Source organism: Paracoccidioides lutzii (genome assembly GCF_000150705.2).
Source record: "Paracoccidioides lutzii Pb01 unplaced genomic scaffold supercont2.31, whole genome shotgun sequence".
Lineage (NCBI taxonomy): Eukaryota > Fungi > Ascomycota > Eurotiomycetes > Onygenales > Ajellomycetaceae > Paracoccidioides > Paracoccidioides lutzii.
In genome coordinates this window covers 61923-76978 of record NW_015440977.1, presented here as the reverse complement: position 1 = coordinate 76978, position 15056 = coordinate 61923, and the positions used below count along the sequence as shown (strand labels likewise).

At 44.7% G+C, this 15056-nt stretch overlaps 4 protein-coding genes across 4 annotated transcripts; all 4 read left to right on the top strand.

The window, feature by feature from the left end:
- Positions 1-2706: 2706 nt before the first annotated feature.
- On the top strand, positions 2707-3933 carry PAAG_08242 (homeobox transcription factor; the record flags this gene model as incomplete). The annotated part of the gene is made up of 3 exons (XM_015846456.1): positions 2707-2814; positions 2885-3688; positions 3778-3933. The coding sequence occupies 3 exons, from the start codon at positions 2707-2709 to the stop codon at positions 3931-3933; spliced, it is 1068 nt and encodes a 355-aa protein (XP_015701120.1).
- Positions 3934-10399: 6466 nt separating this feature from the next.
- PAAG_12523 (hypothetical protein) lies at positions 10400-10579 on the top strand (the record flags this gene model as incomplete). The annotated part of the gene is made up of 1 exon (XM_015848002.1): positions 10400-10579. One exon carries the CDS (start codon positions 10400-10402, stop codon positions 10577-10579), a length of 180 nt encoding a protein of 59 aa, XP_015702373.1.
- Positions 10580-11391: 812 nt separating this feature from the next.
- On the top strand, positions 11392-12342 carry PAAG_08240 (hypothetical protein; the record flags this gene model as incomplete). Its single annotated transcript, XM_015846455.1, has 4 exons — positions 11392-11548; positions 11643-11711; positions 11744-11980; positions 12059-12342. 4 exons carry the CDS (start codon positions 11392-11394, stop codon positions 12340-12342), a joined length of 747 nt encoding a protein of 248 aa, XP_015701119.1.
- A 1121-nt stretch (positions 12343-13463) lies between these two features.
- On the top strand, positions 13464-14783 carry PAAG_12522 (hypothetical protein; the record flags this gene model as incomplete). The annotated part of the gene is made up of 5 exons (XM_015848001.1): positions 13464-13557; positions 13614-13662; positions 13878-14127; positions 14214-14385; positions 14545-14783. 5 exons carry the CDS (start codon positions 13464-13466, stop codon positions 14781-14783), a joined length of 804 nt encoding a protein of 267 aa, XP_015702372.1.
- Positions 14784-15056: the final 273 nt, after the last annotated feature.

The following is a 15056-nucleotide window of genomic DNA, read 5'->3' as shown; positions in this document are numbered from 1 at the left end:
GATTGTCATGTCAGTGCTTGATGCCCGCTCAACGACCCTGTTAGGGGGATTTTTTTACGTCCACCGCCCTTGGATTATGCTCCTGTTTCAGGGTTTTTTTTCCAAAAAAAAAAAAAAAAAAAAAAAAAAAAAAAAAAGAATTAGAAAGTTTCTATCCGTTTTTTTTTTTGCGTTCCTTTTTAATATCCCTGGAGCTCTCCATGAATATACCTCGGGGGGGGGGGGGGCGGCGAAGGGGAAGAAGATTTTTCGTGACCCTGTCTATCTAAACGCCAGAGAAACCTTGATTAATTAGCCATTCCAACTTTGAGGGATGGATAAACTGGCAGAACCAGCCATTCCGAACAACCTCGGAGAGCCAGAATAAAGTCGAGGCAGTTTCGAGTAACTAATAGTTTTTCACTTTGTTGGTTACATTATCTATCAAAGACGTCATCGCACCCGGCCTTTAAAGCCTGAGCCATCTCGATGTTATTTATTGATAGGACACCAGCTTAAAGGCGCTGCTTAAGGCAAACCGAGTATTTTCATTGGCTAGAATGGGAAAAGGCCAAGTGGAATGGTGATCTCGTTGGCATTTGGTGGCAGTGGCAGATCGTGGGGCTCGTCTGATAGCTAGATGCTGGATGCTGCGGAAAGGACTTATTAATCGCTCACGGTGGGTCCGTTTCTGTGTGGAAAAGCATGCCACAAAACCGGTTCCAGTCCGGCTCATCTTATGCCATGCGAGAGGGATGGTGGAAGATCCAAATCGCCTTCTTACTTACGGTCGGATTAGAGTGCAGGTTTAATCAGGTCCATTCCCTCATGATAAATCATCTATCTAATTTGGTCCCAAGATCGTGGACGACATGCGGTGCAGCGTGTGGGTCTAGACAGCTCTCAAAACCCTAGTCGCGAAAGCTCGCTGCTCGGATCCTCTTTACTTAGTTCTATCAGTTTTGCATCTTTGCCGAGCTGGAACAAAAGCCTGTTCTAAATCAGGAGATGGAGGTTCGAACCTTTCTTTTGCTTTTTCTAACTAGTTCCCTTTGTTTTCTCTTCTTCTTCGTCTTCTTTTTTCTTTTTATTGTTTGTATTTTTTATTTTATTTTTTTATTTTATTTTTATATTTATTTTTATTTACATTTACATTTTTATTTACATTTTTTCTCCCCCCCCTTCAGAACAATATACAGCAGTTTTGAGTTCAAAACTAAGTTCATACCAAATATTCGCGTCTAAACTAACTGCAGGGAATTGAGGGATCTGGATCTCGCATCCCAGGACTACTGATGACGGGGGCTTCACCTAAAGTCTAAGGGTCACTTCGTACTGGTTCAGGCACGCCTTGAACGTCTCAAGTGTAACTCGGAGAACATTCCCTGATGGGCGGGTTGTTTTCGTTTGTCCAGCCTATCATGCACGTCAATGATTTGCGGGCTCCTCATAGGATGAGCACGTCTGGATGCAGCCCCTCAGCGCTCTTACACCCCACACAACTTTTCCACGGTCTAGGGCTCACGCTATTGCGTAACACTTAACTAGTTAGACGACGTTTCGAGACTGCAAAAAACTCGGCTCCGGAGAATCAAGGTAAGATATTCGAACATGAAAACTAGGAATGAGTTCACGCCTCTGAATTGCGGCTCTGATACGGAGTAATGTGAAATAGAATATGCAGACTGGTTTACTTTACTGTTTGCAATCCCGAACCTGACTCAAGCAGCCCCGAGGAACGATCCACGAGGGATATTCCCACGCTATCTCGGTGTCCGCCGGGTACGAAGGGCAGCGCTGCCAAGGAACGTTTTCACCAGAATAATCCGACCCAAACTCTCTCAAATATGCCATTTACATTGACCCACTTGGGGGCACGAATCCTCCCGTTGTGGCTTCATGAACTAGCGCGTGCTCTCTGTATTTTGGGATTATCTGGGTCTCAACTGGAAGCGCTACCTTGCACATCATTCTGCAACCCAGCGTCAAATCCCTGACCCATCGACTGTCAACTCAACCTTAAGAATAATCTGACCCTTACTGTACCAGATTCGTGTCATTTACCCCTCTCGACTTAGGACGGACCTTGGAGTAGTTTCTGGCGACTAGTTCGGTGGTTCCCAGCATGATCGTCGTTTTACGGCTGGCTCTCGGATCATTCATTCATGGGGTCACTGCTTGATCAGATGTCGTAGAGGGATTTCCCATTTTGACAGGCACAGTACTCGGTTCGGTAGTGTTGCCTTAATTTCTGTCGAATGATAATCAAATCCCGGGCCCATTTTTCTCGAATCTCAGCAATAGTGCTGAATCTGGGTCCTCCACAGGGGAAAGGGGGGGGGGGGGGGGGGGGGGGGGGAACGGTACCCATAGCCCACCCTGATTACTCCACAAACTTCCAAGGAAACGATCGAGTGTCAGAAGCCCCCTCCCGTGCTGTTGACAAAATAGCTGCCAATCCCCCGATGCCTGGTCTCTTTTGATCTCGCTTTCGATCTAGACCAACCCTACCAGAACATTCCCGGTTTTGAACCAGTACACTGCCGTTCAAATATTGTCCGCATGATTCATAACTCCGAATGGCTGCCGCTTTCCAACTTGCTGTCTAACGTCCGACTGGCCAGCAACGCTAACCATCATCGACGTAATTCATTTTTTGTCCGACACTGTCTCCGTTGACTTTAAAAGCCGAAAGACAAGCTGAGTGATCAACTGTTGAGAATCCGCATGTCCCGCAAAGTGAAAACAGAAGAGGAGTCGAAAAATATGCCGGTGTCATATTTGAGTGAGTTCAGGAGCGGCGGGCAAACGCAAACTCTCCCACCGTTCAGAGATGTACGTAGATAGATATCCAGCACAATGATACTATTATCATATCCCAATACTAATTAACTATCTTCCATAGCTTTTGCCACAACATCTCCATGAAGAAATAGATTCAACGCCATTTTACTCTCCAACGAGCTACCATCTGCCAGGAACCTCTTATGTTTCATCTGCTTTTCATCCTAGATCGACTCGGGGAGCCAATCTTTCACGCTCCCTGTCGACAACCAAAATCGACAGTTATGATGGATACCTTCTCCGAACGGATAGGTTTTCAAAAGATCAATCCCAGGGAGGCGTGGCCCCTCTTAAGAGACAGGCCTCTGACACTGAAATCCTCTCAGCAACAAATCCGACTTCTCACTTCAACTCTGGCGGAGCACTTCCTCCCATAAGGAACCTGCAACCGCTTCCTGCAAATGTTGGTCCTTTCAGCAGAGTAAATGTTGACACCAAACCACCCGCTTTATCACCGGAATATCACAGCAATTCCAACCAACATACACATTCCTTCGGCTCGAAACCTCCAGGCACTTATCTTCCAGCATCTCGCCCATTTCTCGTCATTCCCACGAATACTCTCTCACATTCAGAGCCTGCGAGGATCAGTCAACCCTATGAAAGTTCGCGATATGGACCTTATCAGCAATCCTTTCGGCCTGAGCTTGATTACTCTCCAGTTTCAGCTGGTAGCCTTCATGATAGGAGTTATGGAGCGCAAGGAGAGCCGATTGACCCAAAAAATAAAAAGAGGAGGGGCAATCTACCAAAGTCCGTCACTGATGTTCTTCGAGCTTGGTTCCATGAACATCTGGATCATCCTTATCCTAGCGAAGAGGACAAGCAAATGTTTATTAGCAGAACTGGTTTAACTATCAGCCAGGTGAGATTTGACTATACACTTTTATCCCCCCCCCCCCCCCCCCCAAACACCTTTTGTATGAATCTTTTTCTAATGCAAGTTTTTTACAGATCAGTAATTGGTTCATCAATGCTAGACGTCGCCAACTACCGGCACTCCGAAACCAAGTGCGGGCGTCCGAACCGGATAGAAACGGGCATCGACAGTCCCCGCTAAGCGACAATGAACAGACATCTTCGCAATCGAGTGTGTCATCGCATCATTAATATCGCTTCGTCGCAGCACACGGTTTTTTTTTTTTTTTTTTTTTTTTAATGAACAGCTTTTCTTTCATCCTTTTTACCTTTTCGGCGTCTCTAGTTTCGTTTTATGATGCAATGAGCGATCTAAATATCTTTTACGACTCCTGGTTATCTAGCTTTTTTCTCCTTTCGAACCCATTTCTGTTAGTTCTCGGTGATGCAGGCTGGATTTTTAACTGACGAAAACCGGGCGAAGGTGTGAAAGCTCATGAGCGTTACAGCATATCTTAAAAAGAAAGGCGTCGGCATACACACGAATCCACTTTCTACTTTATCATGACTTTTTTGGGTAGGGGAGAATCTATACATTGAATATTGATGTTTGCGGCACGTCGATGTTTATTTTTTGACGCCAATTCCTTTTTGTTATTCCCATATCCATAGTATAGTACGGGTATGGGTGTTTTGAGTACAGAGTTCACTGCACATATACGATTTCATTTTTACGAAAACTAATATTCCTCTGCTCTGTGGTTGTATTGACGTTGACGCCATCCCATCTTAGGAGTCAAAATATGTATTTTGATACTTGTTTCCAGCCCGTCGTTGGAAAATATTTGAAATTGGGCAAATATGACTCGCCCAGTTTTTTGTGCTCTTCTTTCAAAAAACAAACAGGATAGGATTTGGTTCTGCCGCTGGTTTATGCAAGTGTCCCATATGGCCGACTCCAGATTTGAGTAATACATCCTATGCCAACTTTCTACGGAAGACGATTCTCCCATGCAAGCTGTTCTCAGTCAATCTACAAAGCAAAATATCCGCCGCAGCCATTTTTCCCCCCCTCGTGGGAGTTTCAAAATCAGCACAGACATTCGAACGTCCTGGGTCCCTTCGGTACCCAACGTTGGTTTCTAGTGAGCTCGACCATCTGGAGGAAGACAAAAAAGGGCAAATCCCAGGGACCAATCACCAGCTCTAGATGATCTGTGAGCTAAACGCAGGTCTTACTCTAACTGGTTACTGGAAGTTTGACTCAACCACATAATCCAACCCCAGGCGCTAGCTAGCAGGACGAAGCCAAGCGCCACGACGATTTTCACTCAAAAAAGGGTCTTAAAAAATTAAGGAGCATCGCTCCGCCCATCTCATGACCATGAACCAGTGACAGCTACTGTGCGAACATCCGCAAATACTTGGAGAAATCATGCACCGGGGACATTGTTGCTCATATGTTCCCACTTAATTCTATCATTTCCGCCGGAGGCCTTTTGGCCCTCGGTTCCATGGAACGGTGAGAGGTATGTACTAAATTTTCGCAAGAAGCTGAGAAGGCGAGAGAGCCAAAAGATCGAAAGGAAGAAAAGGAGAGCCTGAGAAGCGGTCTCATGCATACGGCTGCTGCCCGTATTATTGATGTTTTCTATTTTTCAATGTATATGTCAGCTCCCCCGAATTTGATCACCGGGAACTCATCATATATCCATATATCCGCTCCTGGTAAAACTCGGCCCCTGAACGTCTCCCTAACTCCCCATTTCATTTCCTTCGCCAGTCTATGAACTTCAAACGCTCCACTCTGCCCCATCACTCATGATGACAATCAGCCGACCCCCATTATTATTGCCAGGCTCTACTGCGGAGGTCTTTTTTCTGATGGTGGGTTGCAGGATCCGTTCTGTTTTAACTTCACATGATGGAATGTCAGGAGAGCGGAATAAATATAGGACAGTTCAAAAACCCCACACCTTGTTGTATCTTCCCCACTAGGAATGACTTGGGTCATGCTAGTATGCTATGCACCTTGGCAATCCAACGATCTGTCCAGAGTGCTGTAGCTTATCGATGGTGGCTGACACACAAGTCACTAGTCCACTGTCCAGATCCCATGTCCTCCAAATTATGACGGCCTCATTAGAGGCTCGGACACAGAAGCAGGTAAACATTGATGACATGCAAGTTTCAAAACTTGACCCAACATCTTTATTTATGGGAACCGGAGGAATCCATTTCTATTCTTAGGTCAGGAACGTATCGAGAGACAAATACTTCGTATCTTAGCTTCCCTCCATTATTAAACGCTTGTAGGTTATTTTCTTGCCTTTCGGTCGTTATGTGTTTCCGGCTCGAGACCTTGGTTCCTCGGGAATTCCATGTTTCAAAAACGGGGAGGGGAAAGTTAAAAGTTGACAATGCCATGGAAAAGTAAAATGAAGATCCCAGACAAGCCAGATTGTTCGGTTTATTACTATCATTGGTTCCTGGCTCCCGAAACTTTCTTATGAATCCATAGAGGTTTGAAACCTGAACAGAGTATTGTTGCTTCCAGACTGCCAGCTTTCAAGCAACAGTCTTGATGCATGAATGTCCAATAAGTTGGAAATGAGAGGTGGAATGATCCAGGTATTTCTGCCTGCGTCAGTGAGAATTAGGTCTGGAGCGACCAGCCTTGTTCTCTGGCGAAGGTTGAATCATGAAAATTTAACAGCATAGTTTAAATATATATATATAAACATAAAGCAACCAATCACTGTTGTTCCTGAAAATATGTCGCATCCTATTCAGTTCTCAGACTTGAGGGCGCAGCCAAGGAGGAAGAGGAACCCTCATTCGGTGATTATTAGATATTCCTTTAACCCCTGTTGCTTGGGTCATGAGAGACAATGCTTGAAATAGTACATTTTATTTATTCCTCACAGGAATCGTTATCCGCCTGAGATTATCGCCGTTGATCCGCAACGGACTTGGAATGATAAAGTTAAGATCCACCCATTAATAGAGGCGGCATATTCAACAGGGATTCCGGCTTTGGGTAAGTCAGAGAGACACGAAGACGATCACTCGTGTTCGACCACGCCGATCTAGGAATAGCGGATGATTGAGAAACCTTCTTCGAGCATGAATGAATGAATAAAGCGGACGGGTCGTTTGCATAATCACCGCCTAAGAGACGCCACCAGATTCACTCAGCCAGCCGGTAAAATACTTGACATACACAGCTCAGACTCGGACGAAGTATGCCCACGATCACTCACAGATACGACCCGTAAAGATGATCGTCCTCGAAGCTTTGTCAGCAACTGTTAGATTCGTTGTTCTTCAACGTTAGAATATGCTTAGGATTCGGCTGAAGCCGCAAGCCTGTCTATGTACTGTATTTCGCTGGTTTAGCAGCAGCCTCCTCTTGACTTTCAGCACAACCACAAAACAGCCCCAATCTCCGACGTTGCACTCAGCATTGGCACCAGCCATCCTTACCCAGGGATGTTCAGGCCTTCAGAGCAAACTTCATGACTTTCTCCTCTAGGACATCAGTAGAAGGCCCTAGCATGCTCTATCTCATGATGAGATTAGAAGGTTGCCACTTAACTACTGGTGCAGATCCAAACTTCTCAACTTCTGGATGGTTGGGCCCCAACTCAAAACTCCTCGCTCAGGCCCGCTGGGCATGCCAGGTGGCTATTCCTACTTGGCCAGGGTCGTGCTCCACTGTTAGCTGTCATGAAGCTGTCAGGCAGATTGTCCAATCTGCAGTCACCCTGCTGAGGCTAATTCTTCAAGGGTCCTGGTCGCTATTTTGCTCTACGAATCTACCTATGGGTGGAAAAGATCAATCGCAACTGCCATAGTCCCTGTGTAGGTAGAATCTCGGAAGGTCGGGTAGAACAGCCCAGGAAGATTCAAGCCAAAAGCTTTCCGGCGGCGGGGCAAAAGTTTCCACTATTCCTATCTGAAGAGCAACCTTAATCCAAAGTAGTTTATTTTATTGTTGAGATTTCCAAACAATTTCACCCGTCCCTTTCCGAAAGAGGGTGTTTTTTTGAGAATATGACTCATTGGGGCTATCAACAGCGGAGTTGAATATCCCATTTTGATGAGATTGACCCTGTTATAGATCCTTCCAGGGGGGGGGGAGGTGAAGCTTAGGGAAATGTGGACATAAAATGTATGTGTAGTATTTCGGAGGGGAAATACGGATACATATCATCGCTTCCCTGAAGCTTGTTGCTGATAAGTCCTCACTTTAGTCTTTTTAATGCGCAGCTACCGCCTGAAGGCACTGATTTTGAACACAGGAATGACCTGCATCGGCGAGAAGGCGAGATATCGAATATGAGTTTGAAAGGTTCAAAGTATATTTGGTGGGTTTCCCGAAGCAATATTGTGTGCATCAGACGTAGTTAAAGTTCATGATTTCCCCACTCAAGATATATATCTTTGACCAGAAAGCTTAACTTGTCAACCTCCAGTGGAACTCGGCACGACAAACCGGCAAATAACCACATTGTCCAATAGCAATCAATGGTGCCGGAATTAAGCTCAGAAACATGGGACGCCGGAACGAAGCGTGTCCGAAACAGTTGCTCGTACGTTCAGCGTCTGAGTTCTTCGACCTCCCTCAGACGTTGAGTCTGCCCTCGTCGGGGATTTGTCACCAACCGCTTTTCAACCACCGGAGAGTAAAGCAACAAGGCAGGGTTTCCCATGTCTCGATTATTGCTTGGCTCCTGAGGTGGAAGCGGGAAAATCCTGGCCCACCCCAACCCCAGCGGAAATAGAAACGAAAGTTTCAAAACTTGAAACAGGAACCTGGACAGCGTAATTTGTTCATGGAAGTCACGAGAAATTTGTATATACACCTCCTTTACTCACCCGTTGTCCCGTCATAATCATTCCAGGATGCTTCCCGTTTTCTCGTCTCTTTCGCTTAAAAAAAAAAAAAAAAAAAAAAAAAAAATCCAACCAACCAACCAACCAGGCATTGAAGCTAGTGAATGCATTCTGGTGGCACTGCCTTGGATATGGTAATAGCCCCAGCGTCATCCCAGCGGTACATATCGGCAAGGTTCATGACCTTGGATGTCAAGAAAATATTGCTGAGCTTAGTCTACATCAACATATTATCTCCAAGGAAAACACCACACAACTAGGGAGATATTTGTCGAAAGCCTATGAGATAGATACCATGCTAAAAAGCGGCGCCAAACTTGTGAACACCATCCAAGGAGATGTGCGTCGAATTCTCGATTTTCTGACGATACTCACAGGGGGAGGTTTCAATTATTGACAGGCAATGTTGCTGCTAGCTGCCAAAGAACCTGTCATGAAAACTGCCGATATCAGCGGAAGCCATCCATTAGCTCCGAAACCCAAGTATCCCCACCGATTAAAAAACAATAATTCCACGTGCAATTTCGCGCCCTTTAAGGTCGGAACAGGGTCCTGACTGCAGATCTGCTTCGATTGGATAATGTGTTGTGAGGCTTAGCTGTGGGTATTACTCACTGCAAAATCTATGAGGTCACCATGTAATATTATTAGTTCCAAGGACCTAGTTAGCATCGATAAACTGACGCCGGACGAAATCCCTCATAATCAGAGACTGGTGGAAACCAAAACGGAAAGGAAGAGGTCGACGGTTGTGTTCGAAGATCTCCCGTTGTTGGGTGGTAACTAGTTTCCCTGTCTTCCCCCCCTCTCCCCCGGTGGATTCGTGTTGACAGATTTCCTCCCCTATCTCCGTAACTATTGATGCGTACATTACAATGTTGCTACTACCCTGCTCCTTCAGGGTGACGAAGTAGACTCTTGAGGATTGAGGAGGGGCATTGGAAGCATCAGGCACCTGTGAATCTGCAAGTTCGATGTCCAATGTATCTTTCCAACTCCGAACCGATCTATGCGGCGTAAGGTACGATAATGCAACGTGAATGAGATTGTGCTGAAGAATATATACAACTTTGATGAGATTGACCCTTTTCAAAGAGTTATCTCAACAGCTTGAGTAATCACTAATACAGAGAGCAGGGCATCTCTAATACAGTCAGAAAATAGAGAATAAGTAACAGTGATCGAGCAGTCAGTGCTATAAGCTGAACTCTGTTTTCTATGATTATACTGAAGAGCAAGCTTTATCAATTCTCATGATACAAGCAATTGTCAGCAAATTTGAACAATTGATCTTAGTAAAAAGGAACTGAACTACAGATCTTGACTTAGTATGACTGCAGAAGGTATTTAACAAGCATACTCAGACTCATACAATTGAGAAATATAGACTGCTAATTATAAATGAATATGATAGTTATGCTAACAGTTGAATTTGACAAAATCTGTCAGAATCAAAAGATTATAGCATTATATATACCTCCTCACTTCTCTCATCTACTGCAGTTACTGGATGCGAGCTGTTTTTCATCATTAAAAAGAGTATGGCAAGAAGCTGAAGTAGAGCATAAGATTGAGAATCAATCATATTGACAAAGAGGAATTTCTAATCAGCTAAGCAGCAGCCAAACAGGAGACTATGAAGGATATTACTATAAGATATAGACTCAAAGTCACAAATTTGATCTCAATCAATTCAGATGAGATTCTTACTCAACTAACGTTGAGTTACCTACTAAATTTCTTCTTCCTACTCCCCCAGGATCAGCTTATGAATTTCATGAATCTCAATCCCTCCGGAACCCCTAAAATTCCCTGCCATATGTCTCAATTGGAACGGCAAAGCTGCAAGATTACAAGCTGCACAGATGTTCTTTCAAGTCTCATGAATCAGATTCTTGATCAGTTGGTTAAGGAAAGACATCTGGCTATGCACAATGTCACTATACTAGCAAAAGAGTTCACAGAGCTTAGAGCTGCCAACAACACCAGGCAGAAGTGAAAGAGAGAGAAGCCCCATGTACGTATATAGCTGAGGAATGAATTCTAACAGCTCGAGAAGGACAGGCTAGGATTGCTCAGGCTCAGGAGCCTAATGAGCCCGCTGAGGAAGAGGTTGAGGATTCAAATCCACGGACCAGAAAGTGAAGACCCCCCAACCTGCAGCAAATGTAATACCCCCGGACATAATATTAGAGCGTGCTCACAAGCCCAAGAGCCTATTCCATTTAATTACTTTATATGATTCCTAGTGGTTGTTGCTTAATTGAAAATTTGTTAAATTCGGGATGAGGTGGATTACGTTAAGCAGCGGCATGAGTAATACTACTCCTAGTGGATTAGGGCCAACGGGCGTCTAAAGACCCCTATTAACCACTGGACCAAAAATCAACATACTATAGAAAGGGCAAGGCTACTACTATAGGCACCGCTAACCTGATATATAGCTAAACCTGCCGAGGTTTGCAATGCCCAAAGCCCCAACCAACCGCCTTTAAGTTCTTCCCCCTTCTTGCTGTATAATAAATAGTTACTACTAGATTGCAGACAAGGACTCCTTGAAGAGGAAAATTTAAGGTTATATGAATCAACTCTGCTCTACTCTGATATCGAATCAATCGACCTCTTCTTCTATCAGGTGCAATCTCCCTCTGCTGAGTGTACAAACAGTTCTCTGTCATTTGAAGACTAAAAAAGGAATCAAGTGAACTTATTGGTTTACTTCTCTTTTATCTTTTTGTTTCTTATCTACTTATTTGAATAATCTTCTTGCCTATCTGTCTCCCCGGCAGAGAAGATTCTATACTGCGAAACATGGAGGCTATCTCAGCCGAGAATAGAACCTTTGATATTTTGAATATGGTCTCCTGTGGGCGTGACCAGGATTTTGGCTACTACCAGATCCATACGCCTCAGGGGAGCAGTCAAGTGTCTCGCGCCTGTCAGGCTCCGACCTCTCTTGATTTTCAAGGTAAGACTGGCTCTTGATACCGTCTCCACCGGTCATTGGAATATTAGCAGGCTTGTTGAAGCTGGAGGTAATGATAAGCTTGTTCTTGACTCAGTCGAACGACGGACTCTCTCGAGTATCGAGACGGCCTGGCACTCTGTCCGTCTTGAGTATGCATCTCTGGGTGAGGCAGTTGCTGGGAATGAAGAGATTCAGTTTCAGAATCATCTGTACTCCACGGCACATCGAACCAGTCTGCTTCACCCAAATGGGATCATCGCTTGCTGGGGTGGTCGCCCGAAGATATCTACAGTGTCTCAAAGGATACGGAGATCTACTCCCTTATAGAGGGACACAATATCGGACCTGCGTTCCTAGCCCATATCACCGAGAACGGTGATAGTGTGATCGGTTATGCTGTCGAGAGAATCCCGGGTCGTCGCGCCACGATCGGTAGCTTGGAGCCCTGTTGAATAGTCTTACCAAGACTTCATAAACTCGATATCGCTCGTAGAGACATGATAATATCAGTTTTCCTGGTGGCAGATGATGGCCATGTCGTTCAACATGACTTTTCTGAGTCATTCCTCACAGGCGATGATGTCGCACATGCCAAATATATGGATTCTCTTGTGGATATACTGTGGCAAGGCTGGCTTCCTCCTCACCGCCCACTCGATCAGGAGCTGGGAGAGAAACTCGAGAAGATCGACAAGCGTGATGATGGCATTCACGCCGTAACACTTGGCCAGGCCGTGCTGCAGGATAAGGTGGATATCAACAGGAGGAGCACGGAAAACTACTTGGAGAATTAAGGACCAACCTAGCTTCAAGAGGATAGAGAGTAAATGCTGATAAAGAGAGTCCAGTCGTTAATAATCTATTATCTTGAAAATCTGTCTTCTCGTCTGTTCAATGCAACTAATAAGCACAGTCACGTCGATTGTACACGTCAATGATATTAGGAGATTTTAGTAATACAACTACATACATCTTATTGCTGTATAAGATCAGATATAATGAATAGCATGAAAAATAGAGGTGTAAAGGTAATAAAAATAATAAAGATGCGCAGCAAGATGGGAAGCCCTGGGGCCCCAGGGACCTGTATAAGTCAGTCAGGAGCTCTTATGGTCTCTTTGGCCTAACAGTTTAATCATCAACCCCTAACCGATAGTTAAAGCTTCGGGCACCGTGACGAGACGAGAATGATCAGAAAAGACAGTTGAAGTGATATCAATAAAAATCATACCAATAGCAGAGGCAGCGAAAAGGGATTCTTAACTTTTTTCATCCGGCTAAACATGATCTCATGTGTAGTAATTGGCTATAATCTTTGCAGGGAGAAATTTGAAATTTAAAGCTCCAGATCCGGTCTGAAGCCTGGGAAACAGTTAAATTTGAAATCTAGATGGCAGAACTGTCTGTTCTTCAGGCTCATACAAATTCATAAATCGTCCATGTTGTTGGTCTTAGAGATGACTGCTGAACACTGATGGTAACATTATATACCTACCACTGGAGACACTTTTGCACTTCCAGTCTATGAGATCATTCATCTTGGAGGCATGACAACGAGATACACCAGCTGCAATAACGCGTAAATACGAGGTAGCTGGTTTCGCGAGATTAACACGAAATCACAGGACGAGAAATTTAGGATTTCAAGGTTGTCACCCCTGTCTCAACCAGAGACTGTGTCCGGTCCAACCTCCAGCAGCGTAGGGCGGGGAAAAACAAAGCAGTCACTGTTAACAGGATGTATTGAGAGTATTCCTTCACGAGCTCTTATATTCATTACCTAATAGAGCAAACATTCTCAATCACCATTTGGTATATAAATATATGAATCATATATATCCAAGGTTAACCTAGCAACACTTGCTATATCACCAAATATATTTGTCAGAACATTTTGATATGTAAATCGAGCAGAATGCCGATGGGAAAGTACGAAGACCGCATACTTGATCACAGTATTCCACCGGTAATCAAGGATATCAAGGGCAAGAGTGTCATCATGGCCGGAGGTATTTGTTTAGATTAAAACCTTGTTATTGCCATTTTGATAGCACTGGTTTCACAGGTGCGTCAGGTTTAGGCAGATCATTTGTAGAAGCCTTCACCAAAGCCGGGTGCGTTCATTCACCATCTGCCCCTGAAGTTCCAATCGGCAGGCGCGTGAACGGAAGGAAAGCAAACAATTCATAGCATAGACTCGGAGGGGCCCCTAAATAGTGCATATTTCACATTTGGCGACGTGGATGGAGAATCTGGATCATCACTTGCAGCGGAACTGGCTGGGAACGCTGCTTTGATCCTATCCTTTCGCTGAATCCAAGATTAAAAGGCCACGGGGAAATAACGATTTTCACACAGCAAAGGTTGTTTCGTTCGATGCGATGTACGGGTTTGGGAGGAGCAGGTTCGCCTGTTTGAAAATGGCTATCATGAATTCCCCGAGCAGGACTTGCGGCATTGTCATTGCAAATGCCGGGAAAGCTGAACACGATGGATTGTTTGGTGACGATGGTGAGGACAAATTCGCTTTCACCCTTGAGTTTAGACCCCATCAAATGTTGCCGCACATTATGAGAGTGGTTTGAGAATTAGAAGCCCTTAATTGCAGAACTCTCCCTCCCACCCACCAAACCAGACACCACCATGTTTGATATCAACCTTACAGGAACTTTACATACGACAACTAGCGCCGGCCCGAGAAGGACGTCTGATCTTGATAGGCAGTCTTGGTGGGTTCTTTGATCTGCCTGGCTCCGCGACATATTCAATGTCCAAGTTCGGAGCGAGGGGACTGATGCACTCGCTTCGAAGGAATACTTGGGTGGGATTCTATTCGAGTTAATTTGATTTCACCAAGGTATGTAGGTATAGTACATGCATTGCGTGCTATACTGACACACTAGCATTCTCATGGATCCTTCATCCCAAACATCACCCTTTCTCCCCTTTATTGCTCAACCGCTCTAACCCAACGTGAAGTTACATCATAATCCCAGCTTACCCCGAAGAACTGATTGCCTTCTTCACATCGAAGGGTGTAAAATTCACATCAGTGGATGACACCTGTAAAGCAGCCCTGAGAATCACAGCCTATCAAAGAGTGAATGGCAGATCACTCGCGGTTGTTTTGCAAGAAGACTGTGCTGACGAATACCTGAACCTTGCGCAGGATGTTTTCCCAGAGAGCAGCATGTTGGATGACTGGCAGGATGTTACTATCAATATTGGCTCATGAACATTACATGCATTCTGCACGTATGACTTGGGGGGTTGCGTGTTGAAGTGTGTATGTATGCATATGAGTGTGTCCAATTGTGCAATGGATGATGATATCTTAATAACAAAAAATAAAAAGTGCAGGGAGGAGAAAGATAACTTGTGCTCATTTTGTCATTGACTTGCAAAAATGAGTGTATTTCAAATTGAAGGTAAAAGTCCCCAAACTTGATGTATCATCTTCAATGCAGTCATCTTGTGTGAGAAGTGATACTCCTTCCAGTGCATAGCA